The sequence below is a fragment of the Mastigoproctus giganteus genome, chromosome 3 (assembly GCF_048544385.1).
Source record: "Mastigoproctus giganteus isolate SK-2022 chromosome 3, ASM4854438v1, whole genome shotgun sequence".
NCBI lineage: Eukaryota > Metazoa > Arthropoda > Arachnida > Uropygi > Thelyphonidae > Mastigoproctus > Mastigoproctus giganteus.
Window position 1 is genome coordinate 178,013,801 of NC_143577.1, and position 23,547 is coordinate 178,037,347.

Sequence of the window (23,547 nt, forward strand, 5' to 3'; positions counted from 1 at the left end):
ACCACATTTCTGTAAGCTCTATTATGTCAGCTTTACTTGTCCTAACCCGCAGTTCGAATTCACTCATTTTATTGATACTTCTGACATTACTGTATAAGCATAAAAAAAAATGGAGACTTAAGTGTTCTTGTATAGTTAACTATCCTGACACACCCCTTAAAGTTATTTAAGCTCACTTCCCTGGCATTAGCTACCGGTTCATCTGAAACGTTTCTGCCCTCAGAACATCTTGCTAATATGTTCTGTTGCGGTAACAAACAAGAACTCTTGAGGTATGTGCAAGCATTACTTTGACCAATATTATCAAATAAACGTGTATCTATATTATCCTCGTCCCCCCAAACTAGCAATTTCCCCAAACCTTCAAGGTATCCTCAAGAATACTGCAAAAACTCTTACACCACATTTGTTTAAATGTATCCCAACTCTACAAAACAGATTCCTTCTATCTATAAGTGCGGGCCAAACTGATAGAAATTTCCCCCCCCCCAAAAAAAGCCTTGCAGAGTCCTTCAAGTCTTGAGTTAATCCACAAGGCTTTCAGCATATAATCCCTCCTAGTGTGCCCTTTATTATGCAATGGTTTTAATGCTCAAAGCAGAAAATAGCATTAGCATTAGTAGAGGCATATGATGCAAGAAAGCAAGCTTATGCACCATCAGCCAGGGAAAAAAAAAAAAAAAAAAAAAAAACTTCCACTTCACCCCTCCATTCGTTCGAAATACCTGTCCAGCTGAGCCTTAAATTTATTTAGGCTATCAACTTTCACAACAAGGGATGGAAGTCTGTTCCACCAACAACCTAATGTCACACTGCTCCAATTTGTGCAGCAGTCTTCCATGTGCAACAGTATTAAAAGCCTTCCAAGTATATGATATCAAAACTTTTCTTTGCATCCACTTCCTTTGTGACCACATCATAGTCACAAATCTGTCAGCCTCCATGAGTGGCTGAGGCTGACAGAAAATTCAAAGGATTTTCTCTTCAAAGGGCTCTGTTAGATAGGCAGTATTTTGTTTTATTTATTTGTTCTTTTATTATTTATTTATTTCTCTCTCTATACATTAAAAAAAGTTTTCATACTGATGATATTTATTCCAGCCAGTGGGAGAAGAGGTATACGGGTGACGTGATACAAGTGGGCAGAGCAATTAAGTCTCTACAAATGCGCAGGTAAATAATTACATAGGTCATTAGATTTCGATCTGTGTTATAATTTTTTAGTTATTTTCTTAGTCCATCTGTCATCATGTCTTCGAGCTATGTGGTCTACCAAGACCATTTTAGTTTAGTTTTGATAAGAATGTCCTTTACTTGAATTTGCTGCCTAATCCATGTGTTTCTCTTTTTATCTAACAGTCTTATTCCCAATATAATTCGTTATTCCATTTTTCGCTGTGTAGTTCTCAGCTTCTCTTCCATTCTTTTGGTGAGTGCCCACGTTTCACTTCCATAAGTCATGGTGGGGAGTATACATTGGTTCGTTATTTTACGTTTCAGACAAATTGGGATATTGCTCCTCAGTATGTGACTATATTTCCTGAATGCTATCCATCCACAATTTATTCTTCTCTTGGCTTCCAGCCATTTCTCATTACAGCTAATGACTTGTCCCAGATAAGTATATGACTTCAACTTTTCAATTACTGCTCCTTCAGTCATTATATTCCTTTCTGTGGCATACTCGTTCATCATTACTTTTGTTTTAGCCATATTCATCTTTAGTCCAAAATCCTTACTAACTCTGCGTAAATGACTAAGATTTTTCTCTAATTCTTTGGGATTGTGGCTTATGACCACAATGTCATCTGTAAATCGTAAATGGTTTACACTGACTCCTTTCTGCGACCAGTCTAATCTTCTGAAAGCTTCCTCAAGGGCAGCAGTAAACAACTTCGGAGATATTGTGTTTCCTTGTCGAACTCCTTTCTCAATTTTAAATTTACTACTGTCTTTATCAAGTCTAATAAAGGAAGTAGCATTCATATATATTCTCTTCAAAATCATAATACAGTGGATTCCGGTTAATCGGGGCAGCCGTTTATTTGGGGCAAATCTTAAAAAACAGAACCCAATCGAGAAAATAGCCAGGAGTTACATCGTTTAATTGGGAAAACATGCCGTTTAATCGGGGCAGGAGACCGCAGCACTGTAGATTACCCTACGATTGTTTCCAACCATACCACGTGATTCGGTCGGATTTCTGGAGGTCACAACCATAAAACAAAAACAATTAGCAGTCACCTGTTTATTGGGCTTTTCTGTTAATATAATCCATCATAAATGGATAGTAAACTCGATCTTATTGAATTTGCGATAATACCGACAGCTGGAATTCTGTGAATTATTATGGTGAAATGTGTTTACACTTCCATGGGATCTTCAATCATATAAAAAAATTAATTTTCAGAATCTTCTCTTAATTCCTATTTTTAAAGCTTTGTAACCTGTTACCCTGTTTTCACTTGCGCGTATCATGTTACTTGCAATTTGTATGCCTTGTTCTTTGTTATTGATTGCTTATCTTTTTACTGTTTTTTAAATTTTAACCCCCACCCACAAATGTCAACTAGTTAATATGTACATATTACAGTACTTATTAATTATTCCAATTATCACGTATATTCTTCGGATTTTCACGTATCATTTAATTTTTTAATTGGTAAGGTAATAAAGGGTAAATTTGTGCTTAATATTTCTTTACTTTTATAGCATGTGGATAATATTCCTCCTATTTTCGCTAATTAGAATCACTGTTTAATAAAATTAAAATTCAGTTCACAAACGTGATTACAATGACCTGTGCTTACTACACATTGTATAGTGAATGGTAAGCCTCATTATAGCCAAAACGGCTTATGCGCTATCAAACCTCCATAACAACAACAATAGTGAATGGTACTTTAGTATGGTGAGTCCATTGTAACGTGATTTGATTGTACAGTGGACCAATTGTAAAGCAGGGGTCCATTGTATTGTACTTTGGATAATTGGGGCAGCCACTTAATCGGGCCAAAATGTACTAGTCCCGATGTGTCCAAAATAACCGGAATCAACTGTATATGGAGTATCTATGCCTCGTCTTTCCAGTGCCCGAAACATAGCTTTCTGCTGTATGGAGTCAAATGCCTTTTCATAATCCACAAATGCCAGGCATAATGGTGTTTTATATTCATTTGCTTTCTCCATTAGCTGTGACATTACATGAAGGTGATCCATAGTTGAGAATCCTGTCTTAAAGCCAGCTTGCTCTTTCGGTTGATTCTCATCAAGTATTCTTTCTAATCTGTTAGTAATGACCCTTGTAAACCCTTGTAGATGTCGGATAACAGGCTAATTGGTCTATAATTTCCAATTTCTGATTTATCTCCTTTCTTGTGCAGCAAAACTATGATTGCATTATTCCACTCGTTAGGCTTCACACATTTTCTAATGCATTTTGTGAAGAGTCTTGTCAGTTTTTGTGTCATGTCTCTTCCTCCCAATTTTAACAACTCTACAGTAACTTTATCTTCCCCTAGGGATTTCTGATTCTTCATTTTCTTCAACGCATGTTCTACCTCATCAGGAAGGATTATCAGGTATGCCATATGTGTTACTAATTTGCGATCCATCTTCCTCACTGCTGGCATCATTCCCTCGCTGCTTGTCTTCTGCTATTTGAATTATGTCTTCTCTGCTATTATAAATAGCAATGCTATTTATAATAGCAGAGAAGCTATTATAAATAGTGATTATAAATAGCAGAGAAGCTATTAGAAATACACCATCGCTATTCTTCAGTTTCAGTGTCATTTGTCTTCCTGTATTACTGCTCATGGCTGCTGATTTAAATCCTTTGTTTTCCCTTAATGTTTGTTCTACTTTTCTTGTGTTAAATTTTCTTATGTCCTCTCTGAGTCTCTTTCTGATAGCTTTGCATAACTCAGTATGCTCAATTTTCTCCTTGTCAGTGTTTTTCTTGCTCTTTATTTGTCGTCTTCGGTTCATCATGACAAGTGTTCCTTGACTAATTTTTTCATCTTTGGATTTCTTTTTACGTATAGGTTTCTTGGGCTTTATCACTGTCAGAAAGTTGTAATATTCCTCTTTGATATCTTGGTCCTGAGCAGTCTGCAGAAGCTGAAACCTGTTCTTAAGTTCCAGTACATACTGCCTTTTCTCCTCTTCTGTTATATCAAAGACCTTTGTATTATTTACTTTAGTCAGTTTTTTCCTTTCTTTTCTTACGTGTATATCAAGTGTGCATCTTGCCATTCTGTGATCACTTCCAACATTACCTTGTTCAGGACAGTAACATCATTCATGATATATCTTTTGTTAGTGAGGATGAAGTCAATTTCATTAGTTGTTAATTCATTTGGGCTCTTCCATGTCCACTTTCTGTTCACCCTTTTCTTGAAAAAAGTGTTCATTACTGACATTCCGCGAGATTCTGCAAATTCCACAAGTCTTTCACCTCTTTCATTTCTTTCACCAATTATGCCAAAATTTCCTATAGTTCCCCTTTCTGCGCTATTTTGTTTCTTTCCAACCTTAGCATTGAAGTCCCTCATAATGATAGTGTAGTGAGTTTTCTGTTTATCTCGAAGACTCTTCATCATCATGGCTGGATGTTGTTGCATATATTATTATAACCTCTAGCTTATACCTATTAGAAATTCTCTTAGAGTAGTAGTCTTGACACCCTTAGTGATGTACTTTTGAATTCCAAAATGTTGGTTTTTATATCTTTATGGACCAGAAAGCCAACCCACCTTCTCTCCTTTCACTGTTTCCATTGGTGTACAGCAGATTTCCACTTGATAAACTTATAAGTGATTCATTTCTTTTTCTTGTTTCAGCCAAACTGATGATATTCCAATTCACATTTTGTAATTCCTTTTCTAGCTCTAATATCCTGTCTTCACCGATGAGCGATCTTACAAGTTCAGTTTCTGTGCAATGCAGCCTCATCGTACCCAGAGATTCTTAGCACTCTCTGCTTCCACTGATCCTCTCGCTGCCGTAAGAGGGAGAGTGAAAGCTGCTGGGGACTGAGGGCCATTTGTTTCGTCTTACTGTCATGTACTGGAGGGTTTGGTCTTTTCCTCTCTACGCTAACCATGCGTCTTGAAGAGAACCACTACAAGTTCGTTGCCACCTAAGTGACATAACAGGGATTACCATCGAGAAAGTGTGTATGAGTGGATTTTAGGGAGGCAGGCCAACCAGACTTCTCCTAAATCTTCTGAAATAGAAAGATATTGGATCCATCAGTGTTTTAGACTGAGTGTCTGATAACACACAGATTGCCTGTTCCCCTCTAAGCCCCATTTGAGGCTATGTGACTCAAACCACAAGCATTATTGAGATAAGAATTAAGCTAGAAAATATTAAAAAATTACCGCTGCAGAATTTAAATCAGTAAAATTTTCATCAGAATTAATATATTACATTGATTAAGCAGTTACCAAAATCTTTATCTACTATGAACTTGGAAATTTAATTTTACAGGATACTGAAAAGATTGTAACTAAGTGGAATCAGTTTCAGAACTGTAAGAAATGAATTTACAAAATATTACAGGAAATACTGTAGCAAATAATTAAATTTATAAAATTGCAAAAAGAAAAGAGAATTACAAGATATTTAAATTAAGGGCATACAGAAATTTGTCTTTTAATCTCTTATCTTGCCTTTTATTGAATATAATTATCTTAGATAATTCTCTTAGAGCTGCTGCACATCCATCTGATCTTTCTGGTTGCTAGCTCTCAAAAGCTTGATGATTCGTGCTGTAGATTAGTGTTGCCCATATTTTATTTCAAACAGCTGCATTGGAGATTTTGTGAGACTTCACAGGGCATATAAGGAAGGTGTAGGTTTAACACCCTACTGTTTTGTTCTGTAGTGCTACTGTTTTGTTTAGTGCTAATGAAGGTGCTTGCTGCCTTTTTGTGTTATAGTCTTTAACATTGCTACTGTTTCTTTTAAAATCAAGCATAAACTCTTTCCTTGTCAAAATATAAAGAAATATTTATTTTCCCACTATTCATTGAATGCATGACACTCAGAATAAACTTCCTTTTTTCATGAATATATTTTAAAGTCAAAAGATTTTATGGTGAGCTGTAGAATGAAATAAACTTGAAAAAAAGCTAAATTGTAGCACTTAAGCTTAATAAGAAAATATTTATTAAATATATATGTAATTGCAAATATTAATAAAGGAAAAAAAAATTACTATTTAAACTTCTAGAAACGATCTCAAACCACTTGCAGCTGCATCATTTGTATAAACTTTGGGGTGCATGCTTATATATGAGTAACTTTGAAGCTGACTGATGTGTGAAACTGGTTCCATATTTTGTCTCCAGGATGTCTAATTTGACTACAGTATTGATTTTTAGATTTCTGTTGTGGTTCAGATAAAAACTGAGTCGTGAGGTGGACCTACCCTGTGAGCTGTAGTTTGAGAAATTGTAGATGAAATATTGCATGTGACCTTTATTTAAAGAAAAGAAAAATAAATAAAATGAAAAAAATATTTTCAATATTAGATAACAGTATGGTTTTGTATATGTATTTTCCATGTTTATTTATATTCTGAGTAAATGGAATATTATGATAATAGAAATTAAGTAAAAAAAAAATGTTAAACTACTGCTATAGCATATTTCAGTTTTAAAAGTGATTTTCCTCTAAAACTGTTTTCTAGGCTTTACATGAAGGTAGGGTTCATCATTCAGAAACATTTCCTGGTTCAGTTCGACAGTTTTCCACTTTTGGTCTCCTCCACATGGTTTCCTTAGAAGGACCTGAATTTGAAGATCCAAAAGGAAGGTGGTGCGAATGTTCTTGTGTAGAAGATTCTCTTTTCAGATTACAAATAAGGTATAAAAATTAGAAAATATAAAAATTTTTAGAGTAGCAGCTTCACATATTATAACCCCCCACACAGAAATAAGTATGTACTAATATGCCAAAAAAAAGCATTTTGATATGTTTTGCACGTGGATAGAAAAAATAGTCAGTATTTGTTTTATGAACTGTATTATATGAGCTCATTTATTGTCAAGTTACAGATACATTACAGATATAATTACCTATAATGCTGACATTATAGGTAATTAAAATTGTTCATAGTAATTTATTTAAATTAAAATTATTCATAATATTCAATCATAAAAAAATAATTTATACTTTTATTGAAGAAATTTCGGTTAATCTTTACAAGCTGGTACCCTTCTGGTTGATTGTTGCAAGTAGCAGTGATTGATATGCCTAGTCCACTATGGTTAGTCTTAGTAAGGTGTGTATCTCCCCGACTCGCCGCTGTTTTAAAATTGAAAAATGAGTTCCCGATTTTAAAACACAGTAAGAGGGAGATGATAAACACCTTAAGACTAACGAGCTAGGTATTGCAGTGATGTAATACCTCCTCGAAACTCAACTGAAAGGGTACCAGCTTGTAAAGATTAACCGAAATTTTTAATGAAAATGTTTTTCACCATATTTAGATATTTACATAGTACTTATCATCAGCATTATGCATTTTAATAACCTGTTAGCAGAATTCTGCTATCATTTATAATTCTGCTAACCTGTTAGCAGAATTATAAATGATAGGATTAGTAGTTTTTTTATAACCTCACATTGTGTGTTCTCTGAAGTAATAACTGTAATATGAATTTTGTGTTCTTCTGGACTCAAGGTTGTTAGTATTAGTAGTGGTGGCAAATGATGCAAGGAAGCAAGCTTATATGGCATTAACCAAAAAAAAAAAAAAAAAAAACCTACACACTTCACCCATCCAAACCCTCCAAGAATTTATATAGTTATTCCTTGAATTTATTCAGATGACCCACTTCCACAACATCAGATTGAAGTTTATTCCAACAATCCAATCACCTGCTGGCTGAAGGTAAACTTTCACACATCTGTTCTACAGCTATTCTTTCTCAATTTGAATTTGTCCCCCTTGTGTGTGTATAGATTGAGCAAGAGGAAGAATGCCATCTCAGTATTAAACTTGCTTAATCCATTCAATGCACTGAACATTTGTCAGATCACCTTGTGTGAAACTGGTTCCATATTTTGTCTCCAGGATGTCTAATTTGACTATTGATTTTTAGATTTCTATTGTGGGTCAGATAAAAACTTGTAGGTTCCTTATCTTCATTTTTGTATAACTGAAGCTTTTCGTAGTAGGAGCAACCCCCCCTTTTGCCAATCTTATTGCCCTTCTCTTCACTCATTCCAGTAGATCTGCATTCTTCCTAAAGCACCTACAGACTTGTACGCAATACTCAAGATGCAGCCTAACCACCACCTTGCACATAGTTTTTGGGTCAGGTGCCTCCAGTGGTTTCCACATCTGTGCCATAACTACTTGTATTTACAGTGGTACTGTATTTCAAAGAAATACAGTACCACTGTAAATGCCAGAAAAGTGTTGTGTGTTTTGGGTTCTGATGCTGTGTTCTGGCTTTTGGCTGTAGAGCTCCTGGTGGGACCCCATGTTGCCTGCACACACTTTTAGGAGGTAGCTAGCCTGTCATTATTCTCTGGCTGGTTGTACCAGGTTTGCCCCGGGCTTCCTGAACGGAGGCCAATTAAAAAAAAAAAAAAGGTAGAATGTGGGGGAAGTACAGGGTATACACAAGAATAAGGGGGGGAGAAAGTAAGAGTGAGGGGATAAGTTTAAGGCATCCCCCCTCCCCGGTTATCAGTGGAACATTAGTTCCACCAGGCAAAAAAGACAAGGGGAACCCAAGGAAGGGGGAGGAAAAGACACCCAACAAGGGTACTGGGTGAAGTCACCAATTGGCGTTGGAGTGGTTTTAGGCCACTGAATCCTACCTGGTCCAAGGACCAGATTAGTAACATCTTACCCAGGAAGTACCCAATTTAGCGGTCATGAATTCCTGTCCATCTATGTGGTTGGGTTAGCAAGGTCATACTATCCAGCGTACACAGGATTGGCAGCTCCTACCCTGGGAGACCCAGGGTTAGGTTGTTCAGTTGATAATCCTACCCCTCCGTAGGTTAGGTTACCGTGATTCTACCCTCAGGGTTAGATGGTCATGTGAGTGTTTCTGGGCAGGCCAATTAGAGTCAGGTTTAGGTTGAGAGTGGTCTATTCAGAGTTTTCTGTTGTTGGACAAGTCTAGGAAGTGAAGCCAGGTGCAGGAAGTATGTGTATGCCCAGGAAGATCAGCAGAGGGATTATTATTATTAGCCATATGGTGCAAGGAAGCCTGAGGCTTATGCTGCACCAGCCAAAAAAATTTCCCGAGTTACCCTGAGAGAGAGAGAGAGAGAGAGAGAGAGAGAGAGAGAGAGAGAGAGAGAGAGAGAGAGAGAGAATCACCAAGAAAGAGAAGAATGATGATATCCAGCTCAGGACCCTGGGTGTGCCAAGCCCATACTCACCAGATGTGAGCCCCTGGGGTTGAATCCTTTGAACTAGGCATTGTTGACTTCTAGTGACCCAGGATGTGGGATTAATTATGTTCTCCAAATGAACAGATCCTGAAAAAATCATGAGAAGGCTTTGTAGTAATTTTCGTCGCTTAAGGAGAGGTGTTCCTGCCTGCGGGGAATGTCCCGAATGGCAGTATAAAGGATGGATCTTAGGTCTTCAAACTAGGGACGTCATAGATGATATGATCCCAATCCTCAATGCCACTGCAATGACTGTGAATCCTCTGAGAAACAGCGGGAGAACAGTTTACTATTGATGGACCCATGCCCCATTAGAAGAAAAAGATGTGAAAGCCAGGAGAAAACCGGGCAGAGGCTTAGGAACGACTTGAGCAATGTTAGGGATAAACTTTTTTGTAATAGGACCCTTAAGTGAGGCAATCTATTTAGTCTGCCAAGTCTCAACCGGAAATGCATAAGGTGCTTTTTTCCAAGCTTGGGATCAATAGTGAGATCTATAGTGAAGCCAAAAGAGGTGGTAGGGAAGCCTCTGGAGATACAGAAGTGAAGACCATGATGCATAACCTCCAGGTTTGTTGGGGGGTATGCATGCAAGAATCTTGCAGGCAACTCCCCTTGCAGGCATCCCCCCCCAGTAATTGTTAGAAGGATGCTTCTTTGAATGGTACCAGTTTTCTCTGGCTTCAATTGATGACTGCCCAGGGAAACTGGATCCCTGCAGCATAAGTGATCACAGGCAAGAATATAGCTTTATATAGGAGTGAAAAGGTGTGCCATTTGAGTCCCCAGTCAAGCCGGCTAACTCGAGCAACAAGGGCAGTGTATTTTCTTATTTTTGTCTGTAGATATTGCAGGTGCGGGGAAAAATGATAGTTTGGAATCTATAATAACACACAGATGTTTGAGTTGGGTTCTGAACTTAATGGTAAATCCATTGATCTTGATTTGTGGTAGTCTTGATGGATGAAGTGAGCTTTTCGGGACAGATTGTGTTTTGACTGCAGAAATATGAAGACTATGCTGACTAACCCAGGCTTGGAGAGTCCTGAGAGCATTCAGAAGCTCTGGTCAAAAAAAGCAAATACAGGTAGTTCCAGACTTTACGAGTTAATTCATTCCTAGTGTGCTCTCGTAAAGCGGGAATTTATTTCCCATAGACATAATGTTAAAAATAGGGGTTACGTTATCAACAATGAAATTAGTTTATGTTTAAACAATGATTGATTTATCCAAAGAAATGAAAATGTAGCCTGTAAAATCAAGCAAATTATAATAATAGAGAAATTATTTAAGACTTACAAATGTTAAAGAATGTTTATTCTTCACCATCACCATCGACTAAATGCACACTCATTAATCACTTATTATTGGCTTGGCACTCGTTGATTTGTTGCACAAGGAGTCATCTTCTTCAGACATGCTTCAAGAGGCGTTTATTTCCAAGTTAATCTTCTCTTTTCTTTATAAATTTCAATAACATGCATAAGCATTTTTTAATGGAACACACAAATTGCAACTAATGCGATTTGTGCGGAGTAACAAGTTTACAAAGCTTAAAAAAAAAAAAAGGAATGAAGAGAAGATTCTGAAAATTTGTTTTTTATAGGATTGAAGATTTCAGTAAAGGGGAACTCATTTCACCATAATACCACAACGTAAAAAAGCACACAATTCCAGTTATCGGGATGATCACAAATGCAATAAGATCGCGTTTACTACCCGTTTATAATTAGATGCACTAACAGAAAAGCCCAATAAACTGGAAAGTGCAAATTGTTTTTATTGTTTTATGGTAGTGACCTCCAGAAATGTGCTTTAGAAAAATATCACAAAGCTGTTCAAAATTGGTTCTTATAACAGAACATATGATAATGATGAAAGTGTAGTGCATTTTAATGATTTGAATTGGTAACTAATACAGTTTAAACTACAAAAATGACTTTTTAGAGAGTTATATAGTGACAATTTCAGCTTCCGAGGTTGTGGAACGAATTACCAAAAAAACAATGTGTTATTGGATTCACATTATGATATTATCACAATACAATGTTGTCTCTGGAACGGATTAATACTGTAAAGTGGGGGTACACTGTACTGTATAGCTACGAGCATGGTTTGAAATGCGGTATTTATGAATGTTTAATATTCATTTTTTGCAATTAATGTTCATATTTTCGATTTTGTTGATACTTGATACTTGAAAAAAAAAAAAAACGTAAAGCGAAAACTCGTAAAATGGGAACTGCCTGTACCATTAAAGAAATAGAAAATAGCATGAGTAGGATGAATAATGAGCTATCCAGTTTTCCCATGCCATATCTTTCTGCTCTGACAGAAAGATATGGTATGAGAAAGTTTACACAGCGATGTAAAGTATTGGTATCGCAAAGAAGGTTTGACTGGCAAAGGCAGATTATGAGAAATTGCTGGCTAAGACAAGAAAGAATGTTGGTGGAGTTTTTCATGTAAGTGAATATAAAGAAGAGAGAAATGAATTAGATTGGATCTCTGTATAATGGGCGTGGGGAAGTCTTTGATAACTCAGCTGATTTTGGAGATGAAATGAACAGATGATTTGTATTGATATTTACAGAAGAAAGACCTTTGACAGTAAGGAAAAACTGCATGTGTGAAGCTGAGAAGAATGAAGTTAGTGATATTGAAATTTCAATTTATTTATTAGAAAACTTTTTGCACCTAAAGGTGAGTAATCTCCCTGGAGTTAATGGCTTGTACCCAGAATGAGTGAATGAGAGTGAAATGTTCACTGTGATTCTTTAGAGAGGAAGCAAGAGAGTGCATTGAACTATTAAAATTAATTATGAGGGCATCACTGGACACTCCAATCCAAAGGAGAAATTCCCTTGGATTGGAGAGGTACCGATTTATTGCTGCCAATACAGAAAGGTGGTTCTAAGAGTGAAGTGAACAACTACAGATTAGGCATTCTGACTTCAGTGGCATAGAAAATCACGGAATCAATGGTCAGGAATGCAGTACAAGATCGTTTAGATAGAAATGGAATTATGAAGGAAATATATCATGGGTTTTGCAAAGGAGAAATCACGTTTAACCAACCTAGTTAGTTGTTTTAACAGAGTTACTCGTGAACTAGATGTAGAAGGTAATTTTGACATTATTTGCTTGGATTTTACCAAAGCATTTGACTTAGTTTTGTGTGGTGCGTTACTCTTTAAGCTGAAATTCTGTTGGAATTGCAATGAAAATTCTAAGGTGGATCTCAGGGTAGTTGCAGGGGGTGGTTGTGACTAATGGTTACTCTTCAGATTGGGCTAATGTAAGAGGTGGGGTTTCCCAAGGATCAATATTGGGATCACTGTTGTTTTTGGATTTCTTAAATGATATGGACGAAGGGATATAGGGTGTTATGACAAAATTTATATGCAGACAAAGTCAAGGTTAATAGAGTAGTTAATGATCATTTCCAAGCAGCACTTCAGGACTACTTAAATTGACTTTAGGGATGGTCAGAAAAGTGTCTGCTATATTGTAATGCAGTAAAATTCAAGGTCTTACATTTAGGGAATAGCAACCCCTAAATAACTTACACATTTGAGGGTGCATCAACAGCAGTAGAGGAAGAAAGGGATTAGGTTATTATGATATGTTTTGGACGTGAAGTTCTCTGAGCAGGGCAGACAGGCAATAAGGCCCCTAGTGTCCTATGATTTATCAAACATTTGCTTTTAGAGATGGGAATGTCATTATCCCATTGTATAAGGAAATTGTAAGGCTGCACCTAAAAAAAAGAAAAAAAAAGAGGCTTCTTGAAAGGCCCTTGTGAGATCAGCAAAAGGGCATTAATATGAGGAAAGATCGAATGTGGGCTATAGTGTAATTAGGCAACTTAGAGGAGACCTAATCGAAATGTATGAGGCTGTGAGAGAAGAAAGTATGATGATTGAGAGTGAAAGTTTCATTTAAAGTGAACTTCAGGCTATAAATTCAAATTTACCAGGTAAGTGATTTAGATCAGATTGCAGTAACATGTGAAAATGCAGTGTAAAGTCAACTGTGACTGAATACTTCACATCTGTAATTAATTAATAACATTAATTGTGGAAGTTATATGTAACTACAGTATAATGACTGAGTTAATGTTTCATAATTTAATGTCAGTCAGAATACAAAATCTTGTTCTTAATAATTTTTGAACAAGAATCATCAAGAATATATCAATGTTCTCAGGGGACAAACAGATGTCGGATTAGGGAAATGTTATTTCCCAAGACTGATGAAGTCTAGGGAAATAACAACAAAGATCTGAATTTTCATAGCATTTTATAAATGCCTGAAAAAAAAAATCTTTATGTATCTGTATATCTGTGATCTGCTAATTTCTATCATTCTTTCCCATCATTCATCGTGATTTTATTTTTGGCACTGTTATCTAATTCAGAATTGCTAGTGACAATGCTTTATTGGGTAAGATGGAAATGGAACCAACCAACAAAAATTATTACTGTTTATTCAGTGATGGGTGTTTTTCTTAAATAACATAGTTTAATGAAAATGGTATATGAGTATATTTTGAAAATCAAGATTCTTGGTTCTTGTTCCCCGAAGCAAGAATGTGAGGAAAATGGTAACTAAATGTAGTTAATTGAGAGAAAAGTGCTAATTGGGACTAGAGAATTAGTAATTGAGCCAATAATCACAGATATGTTTTTTTTTGGGGGGGGGGAGTTGTCAAGGTTGGATTTACCAGGATGCAATTGCTCCAGTGCCCAAGGTGAATATGGGGGTGGGCAGTAATAAATGTGTTGGACAGTTCATTCTGGACTTTCCAATTAACATACTAAAAATGTGAGTATTGTGAGTTGAAGTCCAGAATGGAATTTTAAACTCACATACTACTGGTCTATCCTTCTCCATCCCCCCCCCCCCATAGCAACCGTATTTTCAAACATCTGGGTTTTTTTTTTAAATTTTATATATCACAAAAAATCTTTGAGGATTCTTCTGTATTTTGGAAGTTGCCTGTTTCACTTCTACATGTGAAATGATATAGCAGCAGTCCCTGTGAGTCCTCCATGGCAGTATAGTGGTTTCACCACTTTTCACTTGTGTGCAGAAGTCTGAGTCCAATTCTGTCAATGACTGGTGGGGAATTTCTAGTTCTCTTCAATTAAGGCTTAGTTAGCCAACCTCCCCGCCCCCTTCCCTGAGTTCTGGGTTTTTCAGCCAACAGAAGATTGGCCTGTGAACTTGCACATTGCATTGGCCACATGCAGTTGGCCTGTGAACATGCACTTGTACAGATATAAGTCACATTGAAGCAGTGTGGCCTAAATTTGTACAGCAGTCTTTCATGTAGTAGTAGTAGTAGTAGTAGTAGTGGCATGTTATTTAAGAAAGCAAGTGTATGAGCTTATGCAGCATCATCCAAAAAAAAAAAAAAAATCACACCATTCCCTCCAAATGCCTGTCCAGTTCCTCCTTAATTTTATTTAACCTATCAACTTCCACAACGACAGATGGAAGTTTGTTCCAGCAATTAACCACCCGCTGGCTAAAGGCAAATTTCCGCACATCTATTCTACATCTGTCTTTTCTTAATTTGAATTTATGCCCCCTTAGGCTCGTAATCTGAACAAGTAGAAGAATCCTATCAGAATTCAGCATGCTCAATCCATTCAAGGCCTTATACACCTCAATCAGATCACCGTGCAGGTGCCTAGTCTCCAGTCACTGCAATTTGCAGAACTTAAGCCTCTCTTGGTAAGAGGATCCCTTCATTCCCCTCACCAATCTTGTTGCCCTTCTCTGTACACGCTCAAGCAAATCTACATCCTTCCTAAAATGAGGCCTTCAGACCTGTACGCAGTACTCAAGGCATGGCCTGACTATTGCCTTATACAGAGGGACAATCACCTCCTTTTCCCTGCGCAAAATTCCTATATATCATTGACAAAACCCCATGACCTGCCCTGGCAGCCTGTCTGCATTGCTCAGAAAACTTCATATCTGACTGCACAATTACTCCCAGGTCTTTTTCATTTTCTACCACCTTAAGTGTAGTACCACACAGTTGGTACGTTTCTCTCGGGTTACTTCTACCCATATGCAGTGCTTTGCATTTGTCAAGGTTAAACTTCAGTTGCCACTTCTTAGTCCATTTGCCCAAATTATCTAGATCCTGTTGCAGTAGCACACTGCCATTACTGTGCAACAGTATCAAAACACATCATAGTATCCAATCAAAAGACCAATTTGATTGGATACTATGATGTGGTAACAAAAGAACTGGATGCAAAAAATAATTTTGATATCATATACAGTAGACTCTCGATTTTCCAGGATAGATGGTAAAAAACAAATCCCGGATAATCCAAAAAATATGAAAGTCCCCGACATACGTAAGAGATACTTTCCAGGACTTCTTACTTTGTCAAGTTTTACGTAACCGGGAATGACTAGTAACATATTGCTACTATATTATTATTGGCAAATCTGAATTCAGCGCGATACTTGATAATGTTTGACCATTTTTCATACATTCTTATTAGTTTAATTTTCTAATCCAACTCAATCGCTTTCCTTTTCTTGATAAATTTATTAGTACTGCTGTTACTTATTCTCTTAGTCGGCACCATGATAACTGTCAAAATGAAATTTTCTGTAAAGAACTTCACAGAGTTAAGGCGAAAACTCACTGTTACCAACCCCGTGTGAGCTCACATTTTACTAAAGCACATTTCTGGAGGTCACTGCCATAAAACAATAAAAACAGTTTGCACATTCTGTGTTGTTATTGGGCTTTTCCGTTAGTGCAATCTATTATAAATGGGTAGTAAACTCGATCTTATTGCATTTGCGAAAATACCAATAACTGGAATTCTGTGGGTTTTCACATTATTATGGTGAAATGTGTATCCCCTTTACTGAAATCTTCAGTCATGTATAAAAAAAAACCATAAATAATTGTAAGAATCTTCTTTTTTTCTGAATTGTTTTACTTGTTACTCCGATCTCATTTGTGCTTGCCGTGATCGTCATTATTGATTGCTTATTATTATTATTTTTTTTGTTGTTGTTTTAAATTTTAGAATCCTAAAAATAAAAAAAAATTGAGTGGAAACAAATTTACCTAAATCTGTAGTTGCATAAGTCGGGGACTTACTGTATCGAAAAATGTTCAGCAACCTACGTAAAAAATATGGTGATAGATAAAAAACTTTCACGTACTACTCGTGAGTCCAATACGATGCTCCCCTTTATTTTTTGCGATGTCGATTTTAAATCTAATAGCTGCCCTTTATATTTTACAATTTTGCGTATAGTTTGGTCACCAACATTATAATGGTTCTTTAGAGATTTAACGGATACATTGTTTTCAAACTTTTGAATAATTTCAAGTCTTTGTTTAGCTGAAAATGCAACTCTTTTGCATTTACCCATCAATTTCGCGATTTCCAAAGAAAAAAAAAAATATATATATATTTACTATAAAAAAATTTCAACATCCCTGACATAAATAACGAAACAAAATTTGTCTTTTTGCAGTGCGACGGAACACAACAATCGACACGATGCACGAAAACAAACTAAACATTTGGTTTATTTTATTTTATTTTTTTTATTTTGAGCAGTGGTTGTGAAGATAGCGAGTTTGCAAGATAATAGGCACACTAATCTCCCAATGACAACTTATAATGCCACTTCTTGTCACTGATTTACGACTTACAAAACGTCTGTTAGGTATTCTAGTTATTACTTGAATTTTATTATTTCTGGTTGGTTTTTTTTTTTTTTTTTTAAATTTGGAGTCTTGAAGTGTCCCGGTTAATCTGCTTCCCAATTAATCCGATCCCGGAAAATTGAGTCTGCTGTACTTGGATTTCAGGAAAGCTTTTGATAATGTTGCACACGGAAGACTGCTGTACAAATTGGGGCGGTATGGCATTAAGGGCAAGTTCCTGCAATGGATAAAGGGATGGTTTAGTGGGAGATGGCAGAGAGTGGTAATAAATGGACACTGCTCTTCGTGGACTAATGTTTTTAGTGGAGTTCCCCAGGGTTTGGTGTAGGGCCTATTGTTGTTTTGTGTATTCATCAATGATATTGATGAGAATATATCAGGCTTAATATCCAATTTTGCAGATGATACGAAGGTCGGCACGGTTGTTAACAACAATAGCATTAGTAGAGGCATATGATGCAAGAAAGCAAGCTTATGCAGCATCAGCCCAAAAAAAAAAAAAAAACCCCCTCCCATTTCACCCCTCCATTAATTCCAAATGCCTTTCCAGTTCAGCCTTAAATATATTTAGGCTGTCAACTTCCACAACAAAAGATGGATGTCTGTTCCACCAATCAATTACCCCCTGGCTAAAGGCAAATTTCCGCACATCTATTCTACAACTGTCTTTCCTCAATTTGAATATGTGTCCTCTGAGGTTCTTAATCTGAGCAAGAGGAAGAATCTCATCAGTCCCACGAGTCCCTGCTTGTAAATGATATATAGGTATTTTGCTAGTAGGGACAATGAGGTGATTATCCCTTTGTACAAGGCAGTTGGCAGGCCACACCTTGAATACTGTGTACAGGTCTGGAGGCCTCATTTTTAGGAAGGATGTAGAGTTGCTAGAACGAATACAAAGAAGGGCAACAAGATTGGCGAGGGGAACAAAGGGGTGCTCTTACCAAGATAGGCTTAAGTCCTGCAAATTGCAGCACCTGGAGACTAGACACATGCAAGGTGATCTGATCAAAGTGTATAAGGCCTTGAATGGGTTGAGAAAGCTCAATGCTGATGGGATTCTTACTCAGATTAAGAACCTGGGGGGGGGGGCATAGATTCAAACTGAGGAAAGACAGTTGTAGAATAGATGTGTGGAAATTTGCCTTTAGCCAGCAGGCGTACAAACCATCTGTGATGTTTGTTCCATTTGTCAGCCAGATGGAAGTTTGTTCAAACAATCAATTATTTTTTTTATAACTTTGTTATTAATTACAAGACCAGGCATAAACTTTACATTTGTGATTTACAAATTACCTTATAATTATCACATATACATGTTCTTTTACATTTTGTACATTGCTACATAAATTCATTATGTAGCAATGTACAAATACATAATATTTTATATTTTATACATAATACATAATATTTTATACATAATACTTAATACATAAAATATTATGAGGCACTGAATCAAAAGCTTTTTGAAGATCTAGATATATTATATCAATTCCAGCATCCTCTTTTCTCCTTCAACCCATGCATGGTACTGCTAATACTAATACTAACTATTACTACAACTAATACTAATATGAAATAAATATATGAACAATTCTGCCCAGAATTTTTTTTTTTACAAAAAACAATTTTTTTTACAAAAAATAAAAAACATAATTTTCAATAAATAAAGAATTATTAAAGGTTTTAAAGCAAGAATATAATAAGTAATAAAGTATTATCTTTTAATTGAAAAGAGTATATTAAAATGACAATATTTTGAGGACTAAATGCTCAAGGCATAATACATTATGGGTTGAAATTAACTATATAATATTGGTGTAAATATACCATAGTTTACCCGGAAATTTAATTACATAAGTGGTGTAACGGCATCATTTGATTTTATCTCATGTTGTGGCTGCCTTCACGAGATACCAGGTATTGCACTACTTTGAATAAATAACATTTGTCTAGTAGTTTGGGGACTGCTACTACTTATGTAGTTAAATAACAGTAGCCTCCTCTACTAGAGAAGCGTTATTTATTTGAAGTAGTGGAATACCTGGTATCTCGTTGTGAAGGCAGCCACAATATGAGATAAAATCAAATTATGCTGTTACACTACTTAAGTAGTTAAATTTATGGGTAAACATGGTGTATTTACACTGATTTTACCGTATTTCCCCACGTATAAGATGCACCTTTTTTTCGAAAAATTTGGGGTCTAAAAATTGGGTGCATCTTATACAGTGGTTGTAGATTTTTTTACTTGCATTTCCCGCTTTTTCGCGCTTGTTGTCTTTGCACTCATTGTTTCGCACTTGTTACCGGTAGGTGTATTAGGTTACGTTTTGCCACGTTCTGCCCAGAAATGGCTCAGAAAAGATTTTCGTGCAGTGCTGAATTCAAGTTATGAGGAGTTGTATGAATTTTATGATGAATAAAACTTCAGTTCAATAACTTTATGTAATACATTTTTTTTAATTTCGGGCCCCAAAATTAAGGTGCGTCTTATATATGGGGAAATACGGTATATAATTATAAAATGACAGATAAAAAGAAAAATATTAAAAATAAATATAAGCTACTTTATCATTTAAATGAGTTAGTCTATTATTAATTTAAAACAGTACATAAAATGGAAAACTAAATATTATAAACTATAAAACAAGTTATAAAATTTTTAAAATAAAAGAAAGATGTCAATCTTGTTTTCATTAAAAAATGCAGCGCTTCTATTGAGTGATATTAAATAAATTACATTTCCTCAAAGGTCTAGGTGGACAGCTAAAATTGATATGGGATAGGAGCATTGGAGTGTTGATTTTACCTAGAACATAGGATATAGTAAATTACAATCAAACAAACTTCTTCTATCTTAAAAGGTGGGGAGGCTAAAAATCTTACGCCAATCCATATAATTATAAGAATTAAAAGCCAGATCTAATTTATAGAATAAATACCTGATAAGAGATTTTTGCACCCATTTTAATATTTTTATATATTTTTTTCCACACCTGTGTTGCATACTCCAAACTTGGTTGAACAAATGAGATATAGGCCAATTTTGGAAGGTCAGATCCAATAAAATCAGAACAGGCTCTTTTTATTAATCCAAGCATTCTAGATGGTCTGGCAGTTACTTTTATAATGTGAGAGGTATTGCTAGTTCTTAATACCCCTAAATCCAAAATTTTGTTTATTCTTTTAATGAGTAAGGGTTCCAAAGTATAATTATAACAAACAACTAATTGTTTGGGGAGAATCGGCTAAAGCTATTACAGGGCATTTTTTTATATTCACAGGTAAGCCTTGCACTTTAATCCAGTTAAAAATCAACTGTGAATGCCCTTTTGTAATTTCTCACAATCCATAGACTGGTTAATCTCTCTATACCATTTCATATTATCAGCATAAGTGAGGATACCGAACTTGACTTCCTGTAAACATAAGTATGTCATTTTAAAATATACCAAAAAGTAAAGGACCCAAGGAGGAACCATGTAGAACACTCCTCTGTATATTAATATAATCTGAATAAGTATCATTAAAACAGATACTTTCCTATTTTTAAAATAATCCTGGAACCAAGTTAAAGCCAATTCCATTAACTCCATATCAACGAGCTTAATACATAAAATATTATGAGGCACTGAATCAAAAGCTTTTCGAAGATCTAGATATATTATATCAATTCCAGCATCCTCTTTTCTCCTTCAACCCATGCATGGTACTGCTAATACTAATACTAACTATTACTACAACTAATACTAATATGAAATAGCACTATTACAGGAACTCCCCGACTTATGTAAGAGTTGTGTTCCGTGGAATGCTACATAAGTCAGAATTTACGTGTTGGAATTTCCCCCATGCTTGTGCAGCACTCGCAACTGTGCTCACTGAATTGATTGAATCAAAAAAAGAAGGTTTGATGAACATGTGAATAGAATTATTTATTGTATTTATTCAATTTTTTATCTCATGCGCAGGAAAAATTACAAAAGTGCGCAATTTAAAAAAACTTTTAAAATTATAAAATTACAAAAAGGGAGAGGAGACAGGCATAATGTCAGTAAGTTTCACCTCTTGAGTCTTCAGCTGATAAGTACACCGCTGAGGAGGTTCAGGGCTGTGGAGATTAAGAATGGGTCGGCCGCTCAACCTTACGAAAGAACATATTAATGGTTGACTATATGGTGGCTTTTTTCTATTCATCATAGATTTCTTTGTAGTAAGCAAGCATATAGTCATCCATTAATATGTTGCTGATGCAATTTCACGAAATGCCATTGCCATTTCTCTGGTGATGAAGTGTCTCGGCTCCTCATTTGGTTCATCTTGAGCTTCATCAGCATTTTCTTCTTTCACTATCGTTGCCTGCAAGTCAATAAGTTCTTTGTTAGATAATTCCTTCTCTTCTTCCTCTGACTCCTCCACGTGTTTGGCATCGATCTCCAACTGAAGTAGCTCTGCAACCTTTACAATCTTATCTGTAACCTCTTCATATGATTCGTCTTTTTCAAATCCTTCAAAGCCTTTTACCTGCCGTGGGCATATTTTTTTCCATGTGCCATTTGAACAACTTTTAGTAATTTCTGCCCAGGCCTTATTAATGTTTAAGATGGCGTGGTAAATATTGTACGATTTCCAAAAGTCTCTTAATGTAAAATTTTTCTCATCGTTTAATGAAGACAATGCCTCAGCAAATGTGCGTAAATAGTATGCTTCTAAATTCGAAATAACACCCTGATCCATAGGTTGGATGAGTGAAGTCGTGATGAGTGAAGAAGTGAAATCATCTAGATGCGTAGGATATTCAGGAGCATTATCTAATAGAAGCAAAATCTTGAAAGGAACATTGTTGTCTTTACAATATTTTTCAACCCTGGAAATGAAGCAGCATTTAAACCAATCCTCAAAGAGAGATATTGTTATCCATGCGCTCTGGTTTGATCGGAAATGCACGGGTGGGATGGCTTTATTGATGCCCTTAAATGCACGAGGATTTCCAGAATGGTACACAAGCAGTGGTTTTAATCTGTAATCTCTCGTTGCATTAGCCCCAAGCAAGAGCATGGCCCTCTCTTTTGAAACCTTGAAACGTAGCATTGTATTTTCCTCTTTGGTAGTGTCTGACCGGCATTTTTTTCCAATACAGAGTAGTCTCATAAACATTAAAAATTTGTTGCGTTGAATAGCCGCCTTCATCAATAATTTTTTCCAACACATCACAAAATTTCTCTGCAGCTGCAGAATCGGCACTGGCGACATCACCGCATACTTTAATGTTGTGGAAACCAGCGCGATGCTTGAACCACCTGCCTGCTTGCCATGAATTTGAGTTGGGGTTCACTGTATTTATCTTTAATATCTTCATAAATACTTGTTGCTTTTGCTTGAATGGTCATTAGACTCAGGGGCACTTGCTTCTGAATCTGATTTTACATTCATATTATTAACAGCTGTTCCATCTTCGATATAACACCTGAATGCTGTTTTGTGATTACTGTTGATCTTAAGTGCATTGATCCTTTGACGTGTTCTTTTATACGCGCACTGTCCCTTAAAATAGCATTTACTGTTGAAGCAGCGAGATCTAATTCTGAGCAATAGATGACACTTTGTTCTGCTTCGTAATTCTTAATTAATCATCTTCATTTCCAAATCAATTTTGTTTTGTTTTCTGGCACTGCACTTACTTGCACTTTCCGCTGGTCCCGTTCCCTTCATCATTGAAATACTGTACGTAAATAGGAATGAAGAGAAGATTCTGAAAATTTATTTATGTTTTTTGTAAGATTGAAGATTTTACATAATACAGTAACGTAAAAACCCACACAATTCGAGTTATCGGGATGATTGCAAATGCAATAAGATTGCTTTTTTTTTTTTTTTATATATAAACCCCAAACACGAGAGGTATTAGAACGTATAGTACTTAGTACCGTGCTTCGGTTGGAGGTTGACAAGATGAAAGAAATTATTTGTTGGCATTGGACTTGAACTTCTGTAGCCCGTAATTTTCAGGAAATACGTATGAAGGAAGGTTGTTCCAGAAAACGGCAGTTGAATGAATAAACGAGGAAGATGAAAAGTTGGTTCTGTGAGTTTGGAGTTGGACAGTAAATGGATGTTGGCTGGTGGCAGCACATGTTCGGACTGTTTTGAAAGAGAGAGCGGGAATTATAGAAGCCAATTCAGAAGAACAGTGCCCATGGAAGTATCTGTAGAAGAGGCATGCAGCAGAAACAGTACGTCTATGAGACAGCGAGTGGAGAGACTTTGTTAAAGATGAATCATTAATTAACCTAACTGCCCTCTTCTGAATGGAATCAAGAAGCCTGAGAGAGGTTTTGGGGGCACCGCCCCAGATTTGGGAACAATATTCCATGGCAGGGCGGATTTGCGAT

The 23,547-nt window shown here is 36.1% G+C and overlaps 1 protein-coding gene across 1 annotated transcript in view; it reads left to right on the plus strand.

Annotated features, from left to right (window-relative positions):
* Window positions 1–23,547, plus strand: part of LOC150088439 (calmodulin-lysine N-methyltransferase) — a 410,297-nt gene that overhangs the window by 34,054 nt on the left and 352,696 nt on the right. Inside the window, exon 2 of the mRNA XM_090370776.1 lies at window positions 6,701–6,876. Coding sequence (XP_090226902.1) covers window positions 6,701–6,876 — 176 coding nt within the window. The remainder of the gene's footprint in view (window positions 1–6,700; window positions 6,877–23,547) is intronic.